The sequence below is a fragment of the Paramisgurnus dabryanus genome, chromosome 9 (assembly GCF_030506205.2).
Source record: "Paramisgurnus dabryanus chromosome 9, PD_genome_1.1, whole genome shotgun sequence".
In the NCBI taxonomy this organism is placed as follows: domain Eukaryota; kingdom Metazoa; phylum Chordata; class Actinopteri; order Cypriniformes; family Cobitidae; genus Paramisgurnus; species Paramisgurnus dabryanus.
Window position 1 is genome coordinate 8940723 of NC_133345.1, and position 17299 is coordinate 8958021.

General features: G+C 39.2%; 1 protein-coding gene across 3 annotated transcripts in view; it reads right to left on the reverse strand.

The window, feature by feature from the left end:
• Nucleotides 1-300: 300 nt before the first annotated feature.
• ets1 (v-ets avian erythroblastosis virus E26 oncogene homolog 1) overlaps nucleotides 301-17299 on the reverse strand; it is a 45816-nt gene continuing 28817 nt past the window's right edge. For 2 of the 3 annotated variants that reach the window (XM_065279338.2, XM_065279341.2), the window contains 7 exons: nucleotides 13295-13414; nucleotides 12298-12498; nucleotides 11093-11170; nucleotides 10645-10890; nucleotides 7936-8196; nucleotides 4264-4382; nucleotides 301-3039 (listed from right to left, as the gene is read on the reverse strand). In XM_065279338.2, coding sequence (XP_065135410.2) covers nucleotides 2824-3039; nucleotides 4264-4382; nucleotides 7936-8196; nucleotides 10645-10890; nucleotides 11093-11170; nucleotides 12298-12498; nucleotides 13295-13414 — 1241 coding nt within the window. In that variant the 3' untranslated portion in view covers nucleotides 301-2823. The remainder of the gene's footprint in view (nucleotides 3040-4263; nucleotides 4383-7935; nucleotides 8197-10644; nucleotides 10891-11092; nucleotides 11171-12297; nucleotides 12499-13294; nucleotides 13415-17299) is intronic. The other variant, XM_065279339.2, reaches the window with a different exon arrangement.

Genomic DNA, 17299 nt, shown 5'->3' on the forward strand with positions numbered 1-17299 from the left:
TGAGATCCACAAATAGCTTATTAAAAGCTGTGCTACATGAAAACATGTAGATGTGGTATGTGTGATGATTAGCAATGAAAGAAACAAGCTGCTCATTTAACCAAGAATCATAATAAACGCAACCACAAATCTGCCACAAACCCTGCAAAGCGCTGCACATAGTGAGCAAGGTGACACTTGCATGTGTATCTTCAAGTTTGTGGGAGAAGGTTGCTATGGGTGTGTTTTCCTTTTCGTTATTTGATTCAGCATTATCGCTTTATACATCCATGTTTGCGAAAGAATGAATCACACGGGTCGTTTTCTTCACATATATATTTTTTAACATAACAATTTAAAGTACAATAAGAAATAGAAGCTACTGTTTATAAAACTCTCCAGCGGAACATATTGATGGGCCAGCATCAGCCATATCTATACACAACCGTATAACTGCAGACAGGTCTTTAAATTCCTTATAGTCAACTTTTTTCTTCTTTTTTAAAAATCTTTTTCATATAAAAGAAAATTCGCTACATTTCGTCTTGCGCTACCTTAATTTTCTCATGAAAGCACCAGCTGTCTGCATTTCATATTTCAAAGTTTATAAAATATAAATTATTGAAAAATATCAAATGTTTGTGAACTAAATACATTAAAACTTTCATGTAACAAAAAATACAGAAATATAAAATATACAAAATAAGGCAAAACTGTGGGGAAATAAAAAAAACACTCATTATTATGTCTATGCATGTATGCATTTGTCAAAAGTAACCATTTTCACACACTTTGCAGTTATTATAGATATTTGGGACAATGACTGCATTATGATCTTAAAAAAAACAAAAAAAACTTGTCGATGTGATGTGTGGTTTAAGAGCACATAGCATTACTGTAGGGGTATCAATCAATGCTGTCTAACCAATGCATTTTTTTATTTCCGACAGCACAAAATAAACTGTGGTAAGACGTGTGACAATCAATCCGTTGGATTTTGAAAACAGCTGTATCTGACTTATTTATTTATTTATTTTTAAATAGCAACTTTATGAAATGTTATCTGTAAAAATAGACAATTCCAAAACTACACCAATCACATGGGTAGCATAACACGACTGTAAACAATAATATTTGCTTTCTTGTAACGTTCTTTACTTTGGCTTTTCTCACGAGGTCTTATCCGTGAGGCCATTCCCACACAGTGGCAGTCACAAAATAATATTTATTGCCTATAATATTTTTTACTTAAAAAAAATCATTTACATTAAAGTTTCCATGTTGCACATTAATGTAAATTATAGCAAATATGTGCAGTTGCACCAAACAATCACGTCTAAAGCATTCAATACTATATGATTGCACAGTAACATGGAAACTGTAATGTAAACTTTGACCTAAATGGTACAACCAGTGATGACTAAAACAGTTAAACATCTATAATACTGCATCTAAACGAACCATTAAAAAACGTCCATTTTCCATTGTGCATTAAGATCTTATTATTGATAGCGGCATTTGCATTAGCTAACCGTGCCAGCCGAACATCATCAACGCCATTGCAAAAAAAAAACTAAATACATATCATACAATAAACAGCCAAAGGTCACTTTCCTAAGCCATTTTCTTTCAAAACATAACGAAACTGCCCAGTTGGTCTTTCTTTGCTTTCAATACTTGACTCACTGCCGAATGCAGACTTCACTTTTAAACATGGCTGAGGCACACAAGATATTCAATCACGTCTTTGTCAAGTTCCTAACACCTTCGGTTTATGGCTTTCATTTCAGTAAACGCTAACTAAGAGCCAGTCTAACATCGCCGGCATGCCTTTTAAGTTGTAACCTACCCCACTCTTTCAATCTACCTTGCGTTAACACAGTAAGTTCATATGCAGGCAAATTTTCCATGTGCTAATTAAGGCAACATTTTGAAGAATTAAGTGTACAAAAAAAAAAAAAAGAAATGTTTGATGTCTTAATATGACATGCCAGTCTTAAACGCAGGCACTGTTTTAATACCACAGACGCAGGGGTGGAGCGTGTGCTTTGACTGTTACTGCTGAGCAGTCAACGGCCGTTTTCAATCGTGCCTCTCACCAACTCTCAGTTTGACTGAAACGCATCTCCTTCAACTGAAAAAGGCGAGACTTTGGTATCTGTTATGATCGGTTGATCAAAAACAGCCTTTTCAGGCACAGACATTGTGGTAAGAGCAGTCGACAATGACCTTAAAAGTGGAGGGAACGAGTAAGCACGGTTCGACTTCAAAAACACTTCATTTTCTGCATATGAAAATGTACAAAAATGACACAATCTCTGTCGAGACACAATACAACAGCATCTTAATACAAGTGATCTCCAGAAATTAATACTGGCACATTTAAGAAATGATAAAAAAATAAAAATAAAACTTTTGTTATTTTGGTCCGGCTGAGAACTCTTCCCTCGTGTTGTGTATGCAAGGAGAGAGAAACAGAAAAACAACGTAGTAGTAAATATTTCTGCAGTATTCCTCTTGTCTTTGATTTTGGCAACGTGTGTACTAACAGGAGTCCTTGTTTTTCCCTGCTTTCGCAGTCTGCTGTGTGCTACTGAGTCAAAATGGCAGTTTTTCCTGAACTTTAAACAATACAGACGCACAAAGTCTACGCATTATAAACTTTGGTAAATGTTTCGATGCTTCCTTTCGTCACCGCGTCTCCAATGAGCTCAGAACAAGACTTGACCACAACTAGGTGTTAAGATGGAACGTGACAGGAGCTGAAAATTGATGCCCCGTTTTAATTTCAGGGTATCTGAAGGCATTTTTAAGCCTAAATCTCCTCTTTCCCCTGTCCAGAGTTTACTCGTCTGTGTCAGGCTTTACGTCTAACATGGTGTGGAGCTCTTCGGGAGTGTATCCCAGCAGGCTTTTTAAGTCACACACAAAGCGGTAGACGTAACGCTTGCCGGACGTCTTGTGGATGATGTTTTTGTCGTAGTAGTAGCGCAGACCACGGCTCAACTTCTCGTAGTTCATCTTGGGCTTGTTTTTCCTTTTGCCCCATCTACGTGCAACCTGGAGGTCAGAGAGACAATGGACATGAAGGAACGTGTGCAACACTTTTAGATGGTCATGCATGTGGGTTTTATATAGGTCTTTTGCTTACTGTGGGAGTACCATGGTGCAGTGATGGTATCAAGTGGTACTAAATCATACAGAATGTTCAATTCAAATTATTTCAATTTTAATTGAAAATGGGCAACTGAATAATTCGAAAATAATGCACACACAAGGTGCTAACGCATCATGGCGCATTACCACCTTGGTTGTGCACTATTTTCAAATAATTCAAAGGGCCGGTGTCCATTATTCAATACACATATGGTTATTTTAAAGGAAAACACCACAGTTTTTCAATATTTTACTATGTTATTACCTCAACTTAGAAAAATGAGTACATGCCTATATTTTTTAAATGCGTGCACTTAATCTTTGTACAGCGCGCTGTGAATGTGTTAGCATTTAGCCTAGCGCCATTCATTCCTTAGGATCCAAACAGGAACTAATTCAGAAGCCACCAAACACTTCCATGTTTTCCCTATTTAAAGACTGTTACACAAGTAAGTATGGCGGCACAAAATAAAACGTGACAATTTTTTTCGGAAAATAATGAGAACTATAGTGTATGGCGGAAGAGCACTTAGTTTGCAGCACTTTGACCTAGGCGCGCAGTAACATCATCACTCCTGACTACTCCACATCTCGCTCAAACTTCCTTCAATATTACTGCGCTAAGTGCTCTTCCGCCATACAATATAGTTCTCATTTTTTATCCACTTAAAAAGTCGGCACATTTTATTTTGTGCCACCATACTTACTCGTGTAACAGTCTTTAAATAGGAAAAACATGAAAGTGTTTGGTGGCTTCTGAATTTATCCCTGTTTGGATCCTAAGGAATGAATGGGGCTAGGCTAAATGCTAACACATTCACAACGCGCTGTACAAAGATTAAGTGCTCGCATTGATAAAAGATAGGTTATGTATTAATTTGTCTAAGTTGAGGTAAGACCATAGTAAAATTTTGAAAAACAGTGGTGTTTTCCTTTAAATCATTTTATAGCTCAGGGGTGCATACCCGTGAAACATTTCTCAACCAATCAGAATAAAGCATTCAACACCCCTGTGGTATAACATGTTCATATATCATGGTATTTATGTGTTACTTCCAAGTCCAAAACCCGTGGTACTTCCATGAAGTGTCCAAATACTATTGCATGAAATAAAATGTATCCGCTCACCTCGTCGGGGTCGGAAAGCTTGAACTCCCAGCCATCTCCTGTCCAGCTGATGAAGGACTGGCAGGATTTGTCTGTCAAAAGCTCCAATAAAAACTGCCAGAGTTGGATGGGTCCACTACCTAAAAAAATCAAATAACACATATTTGTTAAAAGATTGCACTCGATTTTTGTTTTCTGCATTTTTGTTTTACACGTGAAGGTGATTTGAAACAATATACATACATACATACATACATATGTGCATGTAAGATGCTCAGTTCACATAATTTGACACTTACTTAAACATTATTATTGCTCTGAACATGAACTATAATAATGCAATGATGTTTCTTTGAAGAAAACACTATGTTATCATGTGATTTAGTACTTTTAGTTATAAGCATCATAGTATTATCCACAAAAGAACCATCAGACTTTATAATGTGGCCCAAAATGAATCTAACATGCCATTAGCCATATGTCACAGTCCATGAGAAAGGAGACCTGGGTGACACAATGGTGTATTGACCGACTCGCACTGCCACATACTCCATGTCCAATGACTCTTTGGACTCTTTATGTGAATTCCATATCATTGACATCATTTAGGATTTTGCCCCAAGGCTAAATATCTGTTGAATAAATGCGTTTGATCGTACGAGACGTGATGTGTATGTCTGAGTGTCGTGTTTGAAAGAACACATGTGTTTGTATCTGCATGTGTGAACGGCTGTGTGGGTGTGAGAGAGTGAAGTCCTCGCCGTCCATCTGCACTCATGTTCGTACACATAAGCACTCAGAGCGATGGGGTCAACTTTAAACATTTGAGATTTTCTGGGTGGTTTTAATTCGGCTGAAATATCACAATCGTGCATTGGTAATGCGTTTGATTAAAAGAAGTAATTTATTGAGTACTCTTTGAGGGAAGGGTTTATGTGGTTGTGTTGACCTATCGAGCAGACGTTCTTTCGCAGTGTGTGGGCAGCAGCAGTACAAACTCGTGCGCTCGGCTTCATAAGCTTTGTGTTGCCTTCGTCTTGTGGTTTTGTGTGCATGAACCGTCACATCACACCCGCTTTAAATGCACAGAAGCAGAGAGGAGATCTGTCACCAGCGTTGGCTCGCTAAACGCCTGTGTTTCTGGTTAAGAGTTTATTATATCCAGCATAATGCAATGAAAGGCTAATGTAATTGTGAAACTGATTATCTCATCAACTTTTTAACGGTTCTTTCACACCCACTCTTTTGCTGGCTGGCATATAATCGTATCACCTGAATCTCTTGTTCGGATCCGTAATGCCTTAATAATCTGTTTTTGCAGGTAACAGCATAAAAACATTCCAGAAACTGTAACACACCCTCGCTAGACCCAAAAGGGCTGGGAACGGAAAGTTACGGGTCGGTCCTCTGCATGCCTAAACCAAAGCCTCTAAACTGATAGATAAAATCCATGACTGAATTGTAGAAAGCTCTTGAAGCACACTGAAGTAAATGCATGACTACAAACAAAGGTGATGGCTGCATTAATGGGATAGTAACAAAAATGATGTCATTGTTTACTCATCCTAATGCTGTTGTACACCTGTATGAAAATATTTTAAAGAATGATGGTAACCACACAGTTGACGGTACCCATTGACTTACATAGTAGGAAAAAAACAATAGGTACCGCCAACTGTGTGCTTACCATTTCTTCTTTTGTATTCAACATAATAAAGAAATTCATACAGGGTTAGAACAACATGAAGATACGATAACACAATTTTCATTTTTGGGTGAAGCATCCCTATAAATAGATTTTGTTAAACAAATGAAATTCTCACTATTGCATTCGTTGAACAGTTGTGCGACTTTTGCATGGGGCGTCTTGGTGCAAAAACCTCGCAAACCAGGTGCCAAATGGCTTGATATAGCGCTGTGGCACATTTAAATGCATCTGTGTATTACACAAACATGCTGCCTTTCCGTGCAAATGTGTCTAATTATAGACTTATTATTTTTTTTTTTTGCATGGTAAATGTATTTACCATTGCAGCTCATGATATTAAAATTTTTTTGAATTTTCTATAGATCACAGCAGCAGTTATTCGTGAAATGATGGAGGAGAGCATTAACCGGCCATGAATCATACATGTGGTGTAGATAAGAAATTTTTGGCATTTTAAAGAGACTATTCAGGTGCTTGGATCTAACTGGTAGGGTTATGCTGTACAGTCCTAACAAAGTACTTCAGATTGTGTATAAACCACTACTAGAAAAAATGTACAAAATTGCAGACTTTGTTAAATCACACACTTAAACAGTGCGTACAAATATGTGTTAATAGCCTGTGTGATTCATTTTAATGAATTCCCCCTTTTAGAAATAAAGGCATTTTTATTAAAGAATTCAACTAAGTCTGTGCATAAGAAAATGCCAAAAAGTTAAAAATCAGTTGTCAGTGAAAAAAAGTACACTGTGGTAGCGTGGTTATGTAGCTCTCCTCCCAGATCTGATGGATTTGTACTTGCATACATGTTTAATGATGACAAACATAAAAAAACACTTGCTGTCTTTATCTACCTCATCTCTACCTTCAACTCAGTGTTTTCACACTGTGGCTAAAACACATCTATTGCAACCTGCTATACAAATGTTACAAAATTAGTCTTTCGCTTTTGTGCATGCAAAAATACTCGACTATAGACAACACAACATCTGTTGCATATATATGTGTATTACTGTAAGTAGGGTTGCACGGTCACTCTGTACAAACAAAATAGCAAATACACAAGTTTATTATCGCCCATGCCTACTAGTACTGACATTTTTTTACAATCTTGTATCTAGCGTACATAATTTCTCACCACAATAAACACAGTCACTCACGCAAAGTCATTTAAACATTCAAAGGAACCCTACAGTCTCCAAAAATAGAAATGAAATGATTGACGTAATGAGTGGGACCTATTTCCTTTTTCTGAAAGGGGGCTGTTTTTCTGTTCATCTGTGAGATATATGCTTTATGACATGAGCAGGTAGGTTTGAGAAATACAGCCCTAAAAGATGGGCAGAAAAAGCAGCTCTCGTCTAAAGTGCACTGGGCTGCTATCACTTTGTGCTGCACCCTCTGTTGCCAAGACGACCTGGGAAATGGTTGAGATGTGGGCCACAGATAAAGAATACAAGATGAACACGGCGGAGAAAGAAACGGGGAGAGAGAGCGCATCAGTCTCCATTTATGTTTGAAAAAGCCAGGGTGTGGCACGTTTGCTGGGTACACGAGCTGCTCACAAAAGCAAGCGTGGCAGTCATGCAGAGAAAAAGATTGAGGTGACATCTTTACAGTCATGTAACAAACGCAGCACTGCGGTTATGCAGCGCACCGACGCATTCAAAACTGGTGCAAGAGACGATCCAGAGGCAACCGTGTCCCAGTAAGACGAGGTGAGGTGCCTCGCTTACTTTAGATGGAAACATGCACATACTTCTGATTCCAAATGATTTATGGTTGTAAACAACATTCCTTGTTTTGAATCACAGTTTTATGCGCATGATATCTGCAAATTATACGTGTAAGTGTACTAAGCTCACCATATTGGGGATAGAGTCCAATTGGAGCCCCACTGTACTTGCATTAAGTATTAAATATCCCTGATTTCCTCTTAAGCAATCAGCTGAATTGTTTGTGATTGACCGTAAGTTAATACTGACCTGTGTACCCAGCGAGCGCGGCTGCCGGGATGACTGGTTTGTCTTTGCTGAGGTCCGATCGCTCCCGTACGTAGTCTTTGAAGGTACCCTTGGGTTTGTGTCCGTGAAGTGCAGTGGGGTAGTCCTCTGAGTCAAAGCTGTCATAGGAGGGAACTCTCTGTAGGCTGTTAAACGACGACTGACTGCTCCAGGACTGCGTCAGCCTATCACAGCTCTCGAAACTGTCAATGCTCTCAAATGAGTCTTGGCCTCCCAGCTTACCTAAGATTCAAAAAAGAGGAAAGGGTTAAAACATTTCATGATATCATCCAGTCTAGGGTTGTAGAAGGTGTGATGTTTGGCCCCCATGTGTGGGAGGAAATAAAGTTCACAAGTGGTCTGGCCTCGGCCATACAGAGAAATCTAAAACTGGTGGACGCAACGCTTTGTTTCCCTTACACAATCTCCATGTGGAAATATTTGGGCTTTGTCTAATTGGAAGAAAATCAAAACAAATTGTTTTGCTATTTTTGGCTAATCCCGAGATAAAAGGCCCGTCTCAATTGAATGCCTATTACAGAATGAAAGATAATACAAGAGCTGGGTCTGATTCTTAAATCTTAAATTGAAAAATTGAAGCCACATGTGAGTTTGGTGGCACCGCAAATACTTTCCCACAAAGCGCTCATTCCAAAGCTTGGATTTACTGCATACAGCATAAAGCTTATTTGTACCCAGAGGGCAGAAGCCCCGTTGTTCGACAAAACATAACAAATCTCACAGTCCAATCTAAATCTCGATCATTTGCTCAGCTGCAAGATGGTTGGACGTAGATTCAAGGGTGTTAAGTGCGAGGCAGCCTGTTTCTCGTCTATGACAGACGGGTGGGAGAAAGAGCCCAGGCGTACGTGAGGTAAAGCTAACATAACACTTCGTGAGAAACCGGAATGCTTTCTTCACACATTGCAACTTTCGATCCTTACGAGAACCTGAATGTTCACAAAAACACCCTGTAACCCAGTAAGGTTGCCTCACCAAGATGCTTTGACACAAAAGACTGCTACCAGTGCTCTGTGGCTTCAAACGTATCTCGCTTAGATGCAAACATCTTTGTTTTTTCTCCCTTTTTCCCCCACCGCAGTTGAAAGTGCTTAGAGACGGTGTGCGAAAGAACCGCATACAAAGCCAGCGGTCTACTTCATTCCCTGGCAGTGCATGAGCGGCTGCGGTAACGCGAGACGAGAACGGTCGTGACAAACTTCGCTTTGAGGACCACACACTGCCAATCGCTGTGGGGGTGTTGGGGATAAATTTAAGCCACGATGAGAGTGTGCAAATATACGTCTAGGATGAGAGAAATTAACTTTATATTTCATACAGTGTGTTTACATTTCCCTTGTGCAGTATCAACCGAGGACTGAACCGTTATTGCACGCATACCATGTGCATTTATGCCGGGCCATGTGTACAGCATACACAGCTAAACACACTGCAGTTTAGGTCAGTATAAATCTGGTGTTGATTTGGCAATGGTCTAGTTGGTGCACCTGTTTAAAAAAATGATGAAGCTGGTTGACTAATCCCCCTTTTCCACCAAGGCAGTTTGAGTGCTGGTTCAGACCCAAAGCCTAATTTCAAATCACTTCTTTCTTTTTCAACACCCAAGTGGTTCTTAAGTAGCACCAACGCATTGCTGATCTAGACTTAAGAACCGATTGCGTCAGGGGCTGGGGGTGGTGTTACTGTGACACGAGTAGCTACATGCTAAGGCTAACGTTGTTTTGTGTAAACGCTAAAATATGTTATGCCCATACCGTTATTCTCAATTGAAACCTTTGTTTATATATATTTACTCGAGCTGCACGTACCTGTTGGATTCACAGCGTTTGGATGACAATGTAGGTATGCAAAGCCATTGACCATTAATAATAATAATTGCAACATTAGGATGACCATACGTGCCATTCTTCCCGGACGCATCCCGTCCAGGATTTTGTGTTCGTCTTCCGGAAGTCGTATTTGTCGACCGCATATGTCATAGAGGATTATTATTATTATTACAGAAAAGCAACCTTTACATTTTAAGGTAAGAATGAACCTACGATTGTATATCTTATGTTTTTAACTGAATGGCGTATGCGGTCAACAAATACGACTTCCGGAAGACGCACCGAAATGGCACGTATGGTCACCCTATGCAACATTGCTGGAAAAGATGAGATTTATTCAGTGACGTAAGACTTCGCTCTGTGGTGGCCGGTTTTTAAAAGGATTACCAACTATTAAACTAAGAACAGGGCTAGCTCTGAACCAGTCCGGTTCTTTCTGGTGGAAAAGGGGCATAAGCCACTTATGAACTCTGGTAGGGACACCAGTACACCCCAGCATTAAAAACACAACATATACTGGTGAGCAAAAATGCTAGTCTTTTACAGCAGGGAAGTACTTGTTATCATAACCGTGACCCTTTGTCTGAATCCCTGACGTTGGCTAAACAAAGAACAATGCTTGAGACAAAATGGTGTTTTAAAAGGAACGCTTCTGTACACTAAGCCTTTCTTAAGAAATAGCTTATCACTAAATGAAGCACGTCTAGTCATCAAGTCTTTATATATAATCATTCAATATTAGTTTTAGAATAAGACTAGTGTAGCAGGTTCAAGTAAGGGTTTCTCCAAATGATATAACCATCATCTCCATACATGATAAAAGAATATCCGGCACACTCACCTCTGCTAATGCGGCCCACGCACATATTGTCGGGTGACACCACTTCCTGTTTGACCGAGAAGTAATCTCCCTGCAGCTGATTGAGAGGTGCGTCACGCAGGATAACATTCGGATACTCGCTCTCGTATTTGAGCGACAGCAGGTCTTCCGAGCTAATCGGGTGAAGGGTCTGGTAAGACTCTGTTATGAAGCTTGGCTCCGAGTATTCTGAAGGTGGGACGCATTGTGGATGCTCTATGCCATAGTCTAAACGACAGAAAACAGAGAAAGGTGGACATTAAGGGAGTTCATATGAGATTTAAGGCTTTTAAATGTCCAGACTCTCGATCTTGCCATTGTTAACAGCTTTTACAGACAGATCGTTTAACATTACCTATGTATAGATCTGGCATATGATATGGAAGTCTGCTCGGGCACTGTAATGATGCTAACTGAAAGAGATACTCACTGAAAAAGTAGTCTGAGGGATAGCGAGATTCCTGGAAACTGGAGGTTAGACCGTTGATGGGGAAATGCTTCTGGTCTTCTGTGTGAACGAAGAACACACATTACTCAAACTATACTCAGTCGCAAAGACAAACGTGTTACAGATTAGATTGTGCGAGACAATAAAGTTATAGCAGCTTTCATGTTTATACCACAGTGGCTTTACTTTAGAAATTTATGAAAGAACACCGCTTTTACGTCAATAGCAAATGCATACTGGAAGATTTCAAACCCTGTTTGAATTTGATAAGCAGGTAAGCAAAGAAAATTATTCTAAGCATTTTAAGAATAACACCTGTTTTACATTTCACAGCATATATTATGAAATCTCAGCGTGATCTCTTCAGAATTCGTACATGTTTTACAAGTTGGCTAATTAGTAAAAAATTTGTGCAAAAATGTATAATTAACAAACAATAAGAACAATAACGAAAATCTACGCTAACCCCGCACCCAATCCCAACATCACAGGCACATGGGTAAATCGGACAAAAAGGTACGAATGTGGTTGTACGGATTGATAAAAATGCGCCACCTTGTAAAATACGTACGCATTGCCATGAGATAGCATTGGAAATCTTGCTGAAGCTATTATCAATTGATTTATTTTAAAAAAATCTGACTTTTTCCATGTTTAAGTGCTATAATTGGGTTCCCAGTGCTTCTATCAACCTAGAAAATGTGAAAAAGATCAACCCAGTAACTCAGTTTTGGTAAGCATTAGGTCATTAAAATTTGGCTCTCCTTATGATGTCATAAGGAGATCTTATTAAAATAATACCGCCCCTTAATCTGCACTATCCAACCACGACACAGCCATTTAGTGCAGAGAGAAAGAGAGAGAGTAAATCATTCACGGCACAACTGAGTTTCAATTTCAACAAACCACCATCATTGCGATCAGTGTTTGCATTTCATCAGCTCATTTGCATCTTAAAGGACACACCCAAAACGCCACATTTTTGCTCACACCTACAAAGTGTCAATTTTAACATGTTATAATAAATTATCTATGTGGTATTTTGAGCTAAAATTTTACATGTGTACTCTGGGGACACCAAATATTTATTTTACAGTCTTGGCCCCTTTAATTGAACTTTTTACTCAATTGTAATGAAAAACGAATGGAAGAAGACAGACAAACAAGACAGACTGACTGATTATCACCTTTTTGCAGCATCTCTAAATGTTCCCAGAGGATGTCTCCCACAAAGTCTGGTGCGAGGTCCAGGAAGCGTTCTTTACCCAGTGCACAGAGACTAGCCCCGTCCATGCTGAACTTATGAAAGTCTACATTTTTCAGACTGAATTCGTTGACCGTCCATGTTAACCATTCCCTCACGTGGGCTTCTGTCCACTCCCTGGGGTCTAACGAAGAGAAATTACATGGTCAGATACATGCATTTACGGTAGATACATATACGTATATATATGTGTATCCATATATATAATTTTTTTCCCAATATAAATAGCATAGGGAAGATGTTTATGATAATGTATAGGATGTTTATATAGACAGAGCTCTTTTCTAGTTGGTTGTGTTTAAAACGCTGACAGTATTTTGGTCACAGGCCTGGTGGCTTATGGGAAATAGTCAGGTGATTTTCTATAAATTTGTAGCCAGAGTGGAAGGAACTGAAACAACTGTAATTTTAGCCTATAGACATACACACCCCTCTCTCTCTCCATCTAATGGCTCCTTCTACTGTAGACACATACACTCCACAAGCTCACTGAATACAGCTATTTCCAGACAGACGCAGACCCAACACAGACTACAGCCTCCCCAGACACAGCAAGCAAAGCTATTTTGCGGTCTGCCATGGATGGTAAGCATAATTCATAACCTCTGCTAAAGATTGCCATGTGCCTATCTAGCAAGATCTCTTTTTAGGCAATCTGATTTTGGTATTCCGGACTACAGAGCCAGAAGCAAGGAAACTACGCTTCTGCGCTCCATGTTCGCTTTTTCTTAATATCTCGCTCTTCCTGTCTATGTTCCCTTCTTTTGCTAATAAATGAGAATGGGAGGAATATGTGTCTGCTGTTATTAACATAATCAACAAATGGTAAAAATGGGTCTTGTATGACTTAAAAGGGAGAAAAAGATATGGAAAGGAAAATGGAAAGTAAATGTTAAAATAAAATGCAATGGAAGTTGAACCTTTAGGGATGGAGAGTCGCTGTTGCTCCCTGGTGAAGCCGCTGAATGTGGCCAAAAGAGCCTGTGACATCATCTCTTTACTTCCTGGTGTGAGTAAAGGGACATCCGCACATTCCAGATCTGTTGGACCAAACACATCAACGTCAATCACACACATTTTAAGTATGGATTAATCGCAGATATGCGACATTACACACAAAATAAATAAAGAATCGACATAAACTAAGGCAAACACCAGGCGCAGTGCTTCACAATCATATTTAAATGGTCTTTTATTTAGCCACATGCACAATGTCCACCTCTTAGACGTCTCACCCAGCTAAGGATAGTTAAAAAATATAAGTGTGTCACAGGTCAAAGCCTACACCTATCGATAACCACCTCGCCATCTCCCCACTATGCCTTCTACCCGGCAAGCTGCTCCATCTCTGTCTCCAGACATAGACAGAGGGGTCTGTGTTGCAAGGGGTCAATAGTTAGGGGTTAGAGGTCATGGCTGAGGGGTGATGATGTCACAGCAGGCTGCAGGGTGCCGAACAGACACCACAGTGTTGGAAAAGTCACCCTCTTTGCCCGTGGGCACCCAGCGGGACATAGAGAAGCCTTTGATGAGTTAAACAGTGCCCGATGACTTCGACCGATCCAATTAAGACTGTCGGGGTGGCTGTTCGAGGGAGTGAGAGGGGGAAAGAAAGAAAAAGAGAGGATTTTGGGAAACCCCTAAGGGCTTGAGGAGTGCCGCTGCCAATTCTTTACACTAGAATTGGGCAAGGGAAAGAGACAAAAGGATAGTAATAAGATCAAAGATTTTACAACCATGATGTGACCCAATTTTTGTAATGTGTTGCTGATTGTGGCAAGGTGAGGGCTGGTGATTTTATCATTGGTCTGAAACAAAATCACTTTAATCTCAGTCATTTTTCCTAGAAGAGCGTGATAAAGAACAAACTGTGGTTTTGCAATGTGAAGCATTTCTCATTACATAAATGATTTAGTTTATTCATTTTATAGCTTAATAATCTTACTGTCAACAAAACATCAACATATGTTGTCTACGTGCATTTCTCCTAAGATAATTTCGAAGAATTGTTTAAGATAAATATATAACCTAAACAAAAAACTCCAGAGTTACGACAGAGCAACCTCTGAGTGATAAAATTACCTGTGTGACTCAGGCACGATGAACTCATCTTGGAGCCAAATGCACAGTTGAGACTGTGGAAAGCAACGCTCTGTGTCTTTTTTTTGTGCCGTCTGTGACTGCTGTCTACTGACACCCAGATGTTCTGGCATCTCTGCGTGGTTTTCAAACTGCCAGCCCTGGGCGCCGTATGGGTTTGCGCTTACTGTCTTCGGTCCTCAACAAGACATAACCAAGCCAGGAATGTACAACAGCTGTCCCTCCTAACCTCCCTCGCCTCTCTCCTACCCTTTCTCTCTTTCTCTCTCTCTCTATCCGCTGCTACCTCCCTGGATGAGTCTGACAGAAATGGCTTTGCATTGATACATTATGCAGAGTGTCTAAATGGAGAAGAACAATGCAGCTCTCTTGTGAGATTCGATTAGAGCGAGATCCTGCTTTCTCCATTTACAGTGTTTAATTGCGCATTAGAGGAGCCATTCTACCAGCTGGACGTCAGCGGCTTCATTCACTGGGGAAGAAGTCCATTTTCACATTAGGTGATACAACCATATCCAGCTAAACTGCCAAAAATAAACCTAAGAGACCCTGTCTGGTAAAGTGCAAATGTTCTGCGTTTTTTTTTTTTTTTTTTGTAAAGGAAGCATGTTTTATTTGGATAAAATATGACACAAAGGCATAACAAGACATAGTGAGGTTTTTTCATTAGTGGCTAAAGCAAAGTGCCTTCTGAAAGAACACTGTGGGGCAGTCATTTGAAAAACCATTTTTTTCAGATATCATTGCAAAAAGCCTTACGTACAAGTGGTGTCTGAAAATACTGAGTTCAGAGTATGGCTTTATAATGATTAATCGCAACTAATCATTTGCAGAATCCAAGTTTTTTTTTTGTGTACTGTGTATAGACTGTCATCAGACGCACGTGCGGTGACGCGATACGCGTCTGGTCCGAACTTTACTTCCGGTTTCAGTTTTTTTAATAGTCTGACTAGTTGCTTAACTGAACTCTTGAACAAATACCTCGTCGGAAATAACAAATATTTTGGTTTCCTGTGTAATCTACGTGTTGTTTATTTTGCTTGTTATATAAATAAACTACATTTAAAGTCCTTTGTTGTTATTTATTCTTAGCGGAGTTTACCGGAAGTTACGTGTTGACCACGAAAGCCGCTTGTTTATGTTGTTACTGCTGTAACTGTACATAATAATTACGTATAAATAAATACACACATGTATATATTTTAAAAATATTTAAATGTGTATACATTTTTATATTTATAATTTATATTGTATATATAATTTAAATAATATATAATTTTTTTTTCTAAAATTATACATGTATGTTTGTGTATTTATGTATGTATACATAATTATTATACACAGTAAACACATATAAATAATGTAAACATAACTTATTCTGCAACCGATTAGTTGCGATTAATCGTTATGAAGACCACGCTGTTAATTTGAAAACAGGAAACATTCCAAAAAACAAGCGAAAGATTCATGTGACCGTTTTAATAATTTAAGATGTTACAGGTCACAAAACAAGTGCAAGACATTCTGTTATTTAAGAAGTGAATTTAACTTTCCATTTTCTTTTGTGTATCTAATCTTGCATACAGCATCTGTATGTGCAAACCAGAATATCATGGAAAGCATGCCAACAAAAAAAGTTCATTACGTTCATACAACTATGCATCAAGACTGGAGCTGTTTTCAAAGCAAAGCTTTCATCTCCATAAAGCTTTGCATTACAGATATCATCTGCATGCTGTTACAATGAGAATGTCTTGCACTTCTCATTTTATTGAATCACTTTATTGTTTTCCTCACGGTTGTAAATCACTTCGGATAAAAGCGTCTGCTAAATGCCTAAATGTAAATGTAACCACGGAGTGAACTGAGAAGAGTAATCTAATACATTACCAATATGATTGACATCAGCTTTGTCAAATCAGAACAACGTAATATCTTTCCTATCACAAACAGCAGAATGATGCCATTGCACACCACTTTATCAGCAAAACGTACACTATGTACTTGTGTAAAGCATCTGAATCAAGTGTATTGAATAACACAATCACTTCAATACTAAACTAAAATGTATCCGTTTCGCCATCACACAAAAGATCTGAAAAATCTTTATATTATAAGATAACAGTGCAGGTGTGCATTGGTCGGGTATGCATTGCGTGCAGTGTGTCTGACTTTCTCAGCTCTTCGCTTTGGTCAGGGGGCTGTGAAATTGCGATTATAGTCACGGGCCCTGGTGGTCTCAAGGAGCCGGGCGTGGTGGGGAGGGGTTGGATGATTCACTTATCTGTAATGCGAGAGCATCCGAGACAACATGAATGGAGTCCCCAAGGGATGACATCATCGCTGGCATGATCATGGGCCCCGCCCATTCAGTTTATTCATTCTTAAAGTGTTTTTTATCGCGCATTCTGTGATTTATTGACTCGTAGAGATCTAGCACGGAAAATCTACAGAGAAGCACTGAAGATGCAATGTTCTTAAATTAGACGCACTTTAAAGAATGCCTGTGTCTGTGTTAAGTGTGCGTTTGTGCGAATATGTGTGTCTAAATGTGCGTGAGAGACAGCGAGTGGGTGTGTAATAAAAGCTAAATAGCTCGTTTGAGTCCTTCAATAGTCTGGACGATATTTAAGCTTCTGAAAGCTTTTTTTGTGCTAGGCGTATCTATGTGTCCATGTCAAATTAGCATATTGTGCCACACAAGCGTGCTTTTTTCACTCTTAGTTTTTTCTTATTCTATTGAGAATTACAAAGGTCCATTAAAGTCCTTTGTTATTTTTGAAAATGGAGCACAGAAAAAAAAATTGCACATCTGCCACTCATAA